The sequence below is a fragment of the Cyprinodon variegatus genome, unplaced genomic scaffold, assembly GCF_000732505.1.
Source record: "Cyprinodon variegatus isolate N-32 unplaced genomic scaffold, C_variegatus-1.0 Scaffold682, whole genome shotgun sequence".
Lineage (NCBI taxonomy): Eukaryota > Metazoa > Chordata > Actinopteri > Cyprinodontiformes > Cyprinodontidae > Cyprinodon > Cyprinodon variegatus.
In genome coordinates, this window is record NW_015151135.1 from 215,719 (window position 1) to 225,947 (window position 10,229).

Sequence of the window (10,229 nt, forward strand, 5' to 3'; positions counted from 1 at the left end):
AAAAAAAAATAGTCCAGTCATGATGACCAATCAATTTAGAGTATTCCCTCTTTCTGAGCTCTGTTTGCTCTGTACTTATTTCTATCCTTGAATCACCAAAGAATGCATAACTGCATATTAGAAAAGGATTGAATGAAATTTCTGAGCCAATTGGATAATTTTTCGTCCTCTCTGTTAAACTGCTTCTCTGACGTCATCCTCGGGCATGCTTAGAGTAGTCCACCACTCCGTGTTCCAGAACCAGAACACCAGTTTGGAGCAGGGACTGAGTAGAGAACTCATGGACCTGCAGGAACACCGAAGGCAGAATATGTTGAGGCAGCACAGCTTTATAAAAGACCAGAAGCTTGTAATGAAATTTTCTTCCTTTTATGCTTGAAAGTTTGGTTCCTCTTCTAAATGCCTCATCATCATATCCAAGGAGACCCTTGGATAGCAACCTTTCCTCAAGTCCCCCAACCCTCTGGATGCAAATGTAAAGAAAAAAAAATGAATTATTCTTTGGTTGTTGTTGATGCTAGGAGGTTTTTGGTGCTAAAGCTTTATTCCAAAGTGTAATATTCTTTTAAAATTCTGCACCAACCATCCACAAAAAAAACTTTTTTCTCCTGGTCCTGTCAGAGGATCTTTCAGTTCAGCCATGTTTGATGGGGAGCATCAGTCATCAGATGATCTCCTCCATCCACATTTGAGCTGTTTTAAATCTAACCAATTGCATTAATTTCAATACACATGGAGCATCAGAGGACAGATGTTCTTAGACCTTCTCTGAGACTGAATCTAAGTATTTGGCCAGAGAACAAAAAATACTCCTGAAATCAGATTTTCCTTACATGGGGTCTTTTTTTGTGCTGAAAGATGAATAATCCCCTGAGGCTGAAATGCAGAGACCTCTGAAGCTGTTTTACTTTAGTAATTTTTTAATTATTTTTCTCCTGTCATCTTATCGTCTCTCCAGGCTGTTAGTCTTGTTCCTGCCTCAGAAAACACACCCCGCAGTATGATGCTGCCACCCCCATGCTTCATATTGAAATATTGTTGGCCAGGTAGCAGTACATGCTGTGATACTGTGTTACATTCAGGCCAAAAGGATCCATTTGGTTTCATCTAGTTTCCCCTCATCTGACTAAATGTATGACTTATTTCCACAAAAGACAAACTGGCTGCCATGCTCACCCCCCTATTGCTCCAAAAGGCCTGATTGAAGATGTATATTTACATTGTTCGACCTTCTGGATACATATTTTATAGCTTGGGATGGGTGTAGGAGCTCTGCCACTCTAACGGGTGGGTTTCTTGGTTACCTTTCTAACTGGGGCCGTTCTTCACTGATTACCCAGTTGTGTTGAGTGGCTAGATCTAAAATGGGTGCAGTTATTCAAAACATCTTTTATTTTAAACTAAACATAGTGATCAGGATGACTTTTTGAAAGTTTAACGCTACAGGAACACTTTTGGATCAACTCTGATTTTAGTTCTGAAACATTCTGGTCTCCAGGGTCTGCAAGCGATTATTTGACTTTGTGTGCTTTCTGGTTTGATCTGCTCTGTTAACAGTGAGACCTTATATAGACATGGATGTGTTATATTCCAAAGGATATTCAGTCAGCTCAACAGGAGGGGTCTAAGCACATGGATACATCTCAGTGATTATCAGTGGAAAATATTTCTCTAATAAAGATTTTTGGGGGTTTCTTTTTTTGACGTACGATAAATTTGCAAAAAAAAACAAGAATCAAAAAAAGTGAATGATGTTTTCCTTTAATGTTTAAACTCACTAAGATGAATTTCATGGAGTTATTAAATTCATGATGCTAATGTAAAATGCTGTAATAATTTATTCTACTCTTCCGCTCTGAGCTAAATTTTTCCACAGTTTTGCTTTGAACAGGTTTGATGTGATCAGTAATACAGCTTCTCCCTAATCCCATTCTATTGGCCCTGTAACCTGGCAACAAGCAGAGGGATAATATGCAGCCACAGGCTTGTTTTTTTTTTCATATTTCTAGGTAGCTACATAATGAAGAGACACTGTGGATAAATCTGGTCTGGCAAGCTATACCATTGAAATGTCTGGTTCTGGGTAATGCTTTGAAGAGCAAAACTGTGTTATTTTTCTCTAACGGATCTAATTCTCTTCCTTCGACAGAGAGCTACATAAAGTGGTTTATAGCAGGTTGTTTCCCTCCTTCTTTCATGGCCTCTATATTCTGATATATAGGCACCTATAAAAAATGAGGAGTTCAGATACCTTTCAGTGAGAAAAATGCTTACAAAGCTGCAGTAACTAATTCACTGGCCACTTAGGAACATCTAAAACAGGAACATTTAAAACTGACTGCAGACATTCATTCATTATCACGTTTAACACTAACAGAAAAGGACAGCCAGTGGGTTGGAAGAGGAAACCAGTACAGGGCTGAACAAAACAGCAGCTCAGTTAAGTCTGGGGAGATGCAGATTTATAACGGACAGCTTCAGCGCTTATACCATCTCATCTGTGTGGGTTTCATGAAAATAGATCTTTTAAAATTGTAATATTTTTCAAAATGTGTAAAAAGCCTTAAGAGAAATTAAGGTTACATAAGACAAACACTGCATGCAATAGCATCCATTTACCATTTTTTCTAAAAATACTCCTTTAGTTTTATCTGGGAACTTCTACTTGATAATATATCACTTTCTATTTGATCTGGGGCATAAATATGACATGAAATATGAGCGGGTTTGGGGATCTCCACAGGTTATTGCTGGAGAGCTGCAGCTATGAGCAGCATTATCAATTCAGTGAGTCTCCAAAGGATCCGGTGAAGGCTTTTTGATATAGATGCAGATCCAGTAGAGGCTTTTATTGTTTGAGATTGAAGCTAGAAAAAGCAATTTTCTCTCCAGGCAAAGATGTACACTTTGATATGAAGAAAGAAAAAACACCTCCTGCTTTTAAACCAGATGGGGGATCCATGATGCTGTGGGTTATTAGGCTAAGATCCCTCTCTATGCTCTAAACATGTGAGGTCAGAATAAATGCTGTCCTATTGATGGGTTAAAAAAAAATGTATGCTGGAAAAATAGTAAGTAAACAAGCAACATTTGTTTATGAATCACTTTAACTGGACCAATTAAAAGCAAAACTGGTTCGCGACCAGAAGCAAGCTACATTTGATGTGCTGCAGAAATAAAAAAATGGTAGGCTAAGGGTGGCCTTGGCTACCCCTGGTCCCCCTATTTAGCTCCGCTCCTGTCTAGAAACCAATGAATTTAGAGAAATATATACAAAGGCCTATCTATACAAAAAATCTAATTATTTTATTTTTCAAAGTCGGGGTTTGCTTTAAAGTGATTTCGTTCACATGATGTACAGATATGTATTTATTTCATGTAATTTTCTTATTTGTAGCTGTTTAAATTTCCACAGTTAAAATTGTGCAGCACCGTGCATGCATGCAAGGTTGATCATTTTGCACAAAAGAATATGGAATAAAACCCATAAACTGACTGCAGCCTGTATGAAGGTTACATCACTTGTAGTGCGAGCAGGAACCACCAGCAGCAGCATCCAGCAGCTCAGGAGGAGGGACGCACCAACCCAGCTGGCCATATTGCACAGCAGCTCCGCGCAAATCGGCTGCGTCACATCTAGAGAAATACGCACACGCAGCAAGGCTGGAACGCTAAAAGCCAAGGGTTCAAAACGCGCCTCCGCTGAGCTGGTGAGTGTTTGCATGCAGGAAAACAAACCCTTTTTTTTTTTTTGTTCAAATATAACATCTAATCATTAAAATGCAGCTGGTCCTTTTCATGGCGATTCCACTCCTGCGCTTTTGTTGCTCTCTGCCTTTTTCCTCCTAGCCGCACAAAGCGCCTGACATCATGCCTAATCCTTTCTGTATTTTTATTTTTTTTCCCATAACATTTCTCTATAATCATCCCTGACCGTGAAAACCAGCATTTCCTTTTCAGCATTAACAAGCTCTAATTTACTCCCTTTTTTTAATGTGCAGCGAAAAATGGTGAAACTGGGGAATAATTTCGCCGAGAAAAATAACGGGAAGGTGATTTCTGAGGATGGCTTTGACACCATCCCTCTCATCACACCGTTAGATGCCAGCCAGCTGCAGTTCCCCCCACCTGATAAGGTAAAATATAGAATTAAAATCAAGTATTTTACATATTTTCTGATATTTCAGTAATGTTTGGAAACCATTATTTCCTCACAAGATGCCCTTCTACTGCTGTGTGTGTGTGTGTCATGTGTTTGACCAGGTGGTTGTGAAGACAAAGGCAGATTATGATGGTGAGAACAAGAAAGGAAAGCTACGGTCCCCTAAAATTGCAGAGTTCTCCATAAGCATCATCGAAGGTGTCTCTGAGCGGCTCAAAGTAAGAAGGATGTCTCCTCTGTGGTTCTTCTGCCTCAGTTCCTAAATCTCTCCCCACTCCCACTTGCTCACAGCGAAGACAGACGTCTGTCCCCTCCTCCTTCGGCTTGGGACATCTGTTCATCCAGCTGAAGCGTCTTGGTTCAGGCCTCATTAAAGTCCTCATATTGTACAGATACACAGGGAACCATAATGCATAATGATTCACTTAACCCCGCCCTGGGGCTCTCATTAATTCAGCTGCTTCCATGGAGATGGCCTCCACTTCTCTCCCACCTCCCCTTCTCCACCATGCACCGGTTCACACCTTCCAGTGCTACTTTAGTGCAGGGATAGCTGATGAAACAGGTGGAGTTCAGCTAAATCTGCACAGATCGGGGTTATTGAATGATTCATTTTGTTGTTTAAAATCAACAGATGATTCTAGCAGAACCGTGAGCTTCTTTTATGAAGTTTTAACGCTCAGATATTTGGAGGAGAGGCTGAGCTGTGTCTCAGAGAATGGGGCTTTGAACTGCAGCTTGCAAGGCTTTTATCACAGACCGGCTCCTGTTGCTTTACTTTCTGCTGTCTGCTCTGCTTTGCATCTGTAGGATTTGACAGACAGATAAAAGCTACCAGACTAAACAACAGGACCAGCATCACTAACTGCATCAGATACCATAAAAAAAGAAAAAAGAAACATTGTGCAGGAGTATATCATATATTTATCCTGAGTAATAAAAATCGTTTTAACGCCTATAAACAAATGATTTTCCCACTTCTTCTTCTTCTGCAGCCCCGCTATTTAGTAGCTGTTACATAACCCTCCAGAGAGCTGACAGTTCAGCCTCACAGATGGCCACCGAAGCTTCATGCTGGTGGAAATAAACCACATGCATGACATGGAGCGCTAAACAGTTTGTTACCAATACAGTGAAACCACAGCATCCAGAAAAGACGTAAATACATAAAATGAGACCTGCTTTTAAGCATTTATTACAAATAAAATATGAAGTATGGTACTAGCAGCATTTGCCTGTTTCTTAAACCATCAGTCCTGAGCATCTGCCATGGCTCAGTTGAAAAGAAGCATTCCCACAGCATGATGCTGCCACTGATTGCTCTTGTCTCAGCCTGAGGACGGTCAGCAGTTTTCTACCACGCTTAGTGTTTTGCATTACAGCAAAAAAAGCAACATTTTTAGTCGTATTTGATAAGAGGACTTTCTTTCACATGCTAAGTGTTTTTTCTCTGGTTGTTTCCAAAGACAGAAAGGAGCTTTTTTACAATTCATAACTGGAAATTAATCGTATCGTCTATGGTTATAGGGACAGAAATCTAGTCACTTGAACAATTTTGATTTATTGTCTGAGCAGTAACTCAGAATTAGTGATGATGAAAAACTTATAAAAGGGTGATTTTTTTTTTGCATTGGCACATTAGTGATATAAATCACGCTTTATGTAACTTCTGTCCTGAAGAAACCTATTATAAACCTGTATTTCTAAGAGAACTGTAGTATTGTGGGTCTATGATTGCTTCATGAATTCACAGCTACCTAAAAAACGAGTGTTTTAATTCTCAATTTGACTGTTATCGTGCTATTAACACAGAATATTGTGATACAGTTTTAAGGCCATATTGCCCAGCCCTACTGTTAAACAATTATCTGACCTCTTGACAATTATTAAGGAGTATTAAAGTAAAGGAGTCTGAAAATCACTTTCCGATTTTCATGAAAATGAAAAGCATGTCATTATTTTCTTTTTGTTGGTCTGCTACATAAAATCCTAAAAAGGTTAACAAGATGAAAGCGTTGATTTATTCATACTTTTAAATTTCCATCATTGTCTTTTAAGAGTCTGTTTCAATATTACCTTTGATGTTATGAGACCAAACAGCCTATCATAGATATGAATGCTGAAATTGTAAAAAGATGGGAAGAAAGTACATATATGGTAAAAATGCTTGAGTGTTATCTTGAGATTTCTAAAGGACAGTGTAACTGATCCTTGACATGTGCAGCTGATGGTTTGGGCCCATTCTTAGAACTTATATTGCTTTTTTCTTTCTCCTTTTGCATGACAAAATAACACAATAATAACAAACGTAACACAATTTTTATCTAAACAAAAATAAATACATAAAGAAAACATTAACAATGGATAGGAAGTGAAATTAGCGGTAATACAAGGGCTTCATCTGATCTAAAGGCCTGGCTGCTGTGTTCACCGATTCACTAATGAATCGGTGAACACATGCACATGTTGGCTGATACATAAAAAATGCTAATATCGGCTGGAAGATATATCCGTCTATCTCTACTGTGATCATCCCGGTGCGTTTTTTTATCCACCTTAGGCTCGGAATAACTTATGCTGAAGCTGCAGAAAGAATCCTATCCCACTCAGAAAGACCCTAATCAAAGGTGGCGCAAATGACAAGTTCAAAACCTTTGAAAGAGTGTCACAAAATTGCAGAAGACTTATTAATTGTAAAAAAAAGAAGGCTTTTGAACTTTCCATGGTAGCAGTGATCAATTGTAGGGCTCAGATGACAAAGAAAATCGAAAAAAATCTAAATAATAGTGAAAGCTGCTGGAAAGTACTTTAAAGTGTGAAATTTAAACTGGGGAACTTGGAGACTGGCAGAGTAACATAGAGACAAATTAGAAATTATGAGAACAAATTTGATTATGTATTTTATTATGTTGTGTTAAATTATATAGTTCGGAAAGCTATGATTTAATTTTTTTTCTGGGGATGAGTCTTGTTTCCTTGTTTTACCCCTTTAACAGTTGGTGACGGTAAGGCACTTTGATTAGTTTGCCAACCGCCATAAAACAGTACAACAAGAAGAAGGAGACTGTTTTTACAAACATTTGTGAAGGAATGTTTCGCTCCTAGAAATTCAGGGAATTTCAGAGTGGAACTGTAATCGGATGCCACCTGTGCAACTAATCTAGTCACGACATTTCCTTGCTCTTCAATATTACACTTCTGTATCAGAAAAAAATGGATGTGTTTGGTAATGACACCAATCAGCCAAGAAGTGGTAGGTTACGTAAACTGATAGAGCAGGATCAGCTGAAGCCTATAGTGTGAAGAGGGCGCTAACTTTCTACAGTGTTAATTGCTACACACCTCCAGCCATCATGTGACCTTGAGATTAGCTGGAGAACGGTGAGCAGAGAGCTCCATGGAAAGGGTTTGCATTGAGGAGCAGCTGCATCCAAGCAATACATCACATGTAATGGAAAGCGTTGAATGCAGTAAAGTGTCACTGGAATGCAGAGCAGTGACAAATCACACTTCTCCATCTGGGAATCTGATGGGTGAGTCTGTTTTTGGTTGCTAGTAAAACGGTTGTTGTTTGACTGCTTTGTGCCAAGTGTAAAGTTTGGTGGAGGAGGGGTTATGGTTGGTTTTCAGGAGTTGGTTTTGGGCCCTTAGTTGCAGTGAAAGGAAATTTGAATGCTTCAGCATACCAAGACATTTTGGACATGTTCCTACTCCCAACTTTGTGGGAACAGCTTCTGGAAGAATGGTCAAAAATCCAAATCCCCATAAACACACTTCTAAACCATGCAGCCTCCCTAGAAGACTTGAAGCCGTTACTTAAACTCATATGCAAGTCAAGGTTTTGGGTTGGGTCCAGCCAATCCAAAATCTGTGGAACAGGTGAAAGATTTTGGTAATGGCAAGGATGGCTTTCAACTTTAAAGAGTTGGAACTCATGGACAAACTAGAACTGTATGTCTGTGGCAATCAATTCTAAATTAAAAATAAAATCTTTTGGTCTAATCTGTACATATCCCTCCTTTCCCAGGTTAAATATACTCGTTCTTTGATTCTTTACCAAGCAGGTAGGAATGTCCTGCGCTGATGAAGGTGTTTCCGTCTCCCTCAGGTGACCCTGCTGGTGATCTGTGCTCTGGCTTTCCTGGTGTGTGTGGTTTTCCTGGTCGTCTATAAGATCTACCAGTATGAGCAGCCGTGTCCTGACAGCTTCGTTTATGTGGTAAAAAAAAATCTTAAAACCTTTTTCTCTGTTTGTTGAATTTTTGTTTGCAAACAATTTGTTTTTATTTATGATCCTGAGTTATTCTTGTAACCTTTGGGTTCAGGCTGAGCCACCAAATGTGAATTTGATTTAGTTTTAAAGTTGGGCAGTGAGATTTATTTCATAGTCCCTCCCATTTTAGGACAGAAATAGTCTAAATGAGTTCTGGTTTAATTTTTTAATTATTCTAACATATGATTTCTGTTGCTTCACTCTGGAGCAGCAAGGCCGCTGCGTGCCGATCGGACTTTACGGCAACTATCCCCCTCAGGGTCCCGGGGGACGTGGGCACCTCTTTACCTTCATCAACCGCTACAACATTGCCAAGCAGACCATCACTCGGTCAGTATCTCCATGGGTGACCATCATGTCTGAGGAGAAGGTAACCCAGCAAGAAATGGAGACGGCCGAGAAGCTGGCCTGAACCTTGATCGGATCAGGAGGCGGCCTCGGAGAAAAAAATGAATAACATGGCTGTGCCATTCAGGCAAAACTCAATTCCAGTCGCTTTATGTGGGTGAAAAAAATTAATAAAAAAATCAAACAACAAAAAATCCATCTCATCTTGCCTGAGGTGCTCTGCTGCCTTGTTGATGTAGTTTGGTCAGCTGATGTGTACAGTAGCTGGAAATCTATGGAAGTTATGAGCATGTTCTCAGCACAGCGAGGCCCAGTTTAATGGATTCACAATTTGTATGAATAGCATATGTTTATTTATTTATTTTCATGACGTAACAGCGTGGCTGACATGTAGAAAAAGGCCACAGAAACATGCGCTCTGTATTTGTACATACACATACATGAAGCAACTCACTTAAGGACTGAGATTGTTCGCCATTTCAGTCCGCGTCGCTTGTTTGAGCGCACAACTCGGACCCAAAAGCAGTCGGTTCGCTTTGAATCTCGGCTTCGAGTTCTCACAAAGTTAGTGGCATCGATTTTATCTGTGCAGAAATGTTTTAATGTCATATTGTGAAACGTTCAGCCTTGACCTAACAGAAATGTACCAGCAAAAGAAATATTTTAAACGGTGTTTTCTTTGAGTCCACTCAAAAGGACTGATTAATGATTGTTCCCATTATTTATGGACTCCTTATGCTTTTCTTTGCTGGCTAATGTATAGCGCATTCATTACTTTTAATAGCACATTTTTAAAGCTGTTGTATTGACTGTTTTCTTTCAAAGTGAAGACGCTGTAATGTCCGGCGCTGACCATTAATTGCCGTCACCACGGATGATGGCGGTCGGCAGCCATCACAAACCAGTTTTAGCCTGATGTAGTGGAACTATCTGAATTTAGTGGCTCGTGCTGTTGCTTTTCTTTTTTACCCCCCACCCCATCTTCTCTGTATTTGCATTTTGACTTGAACCACCCCAATATATGTATCTTATTTTCCAAGCAATGTGATGACTACCATCAAAGTGCATTTGCTACATGAAAATGTATAATGAACAATTGAAATAAAGTGTTTTTATTTCAAACTGATTATCTGGTGAGAGTGCCTTTGTGGCGAGGAGAAAATAAGCCGTTTATAGATGAAGGGGGGACTTTAATTATATATTTGAACCGCTTTAGTGGGGAGTTTCTCTGATCAAAACAGGGTTAACATGAAATTCACAGACTCAAATATATACATACAGCCACAGCTGTTAGCAAGTTAGTGATAAATTGCTTTTGTAGTCCTTAGAGTTAAGGTTTGTTGTTATCTGGATGATTTAAACATGTCCTATAGTTTGTCCTGCAGGTTTAGGCCTGACTCGGTCCTCTTTCCTTACTCCACCCAGAGAAAAACAGCCCATCAGCAT

General features: G+C 39.5%; 1 protein-coding gene across 1 annotated transcript; it reads left to right on the plus strand.

Moving 5' to 3' along the window:
* The first annotated feature begins 3,556 nt into the window (after positions 1-3,556).
* On the plus strand, positions 3,557-9,909 carry LOC107097291 (neuron-specific protein family member 1). The gene is made up of 5 exons (XM_015394388.1): positions 3,557-3,710; positions 4,002-4,136; positions 4,264-4,380; positions 8,271-8,381; positions 8,647-9,909. Exons 2-5 carry the CDS (start codon positions 4,008-4,010, stop codon positions 8,845-8,847), a joined length of 558 nt encoding a protein of 185 aa, XP_015249874.1. The 5' UTR covers positions 3,557-3,710; positions 4,002-4,007; the 3' UTR covers positions 8,848-9,909.
* Positions 9,910-10,229: the final 320 nt, after the last annotated feature.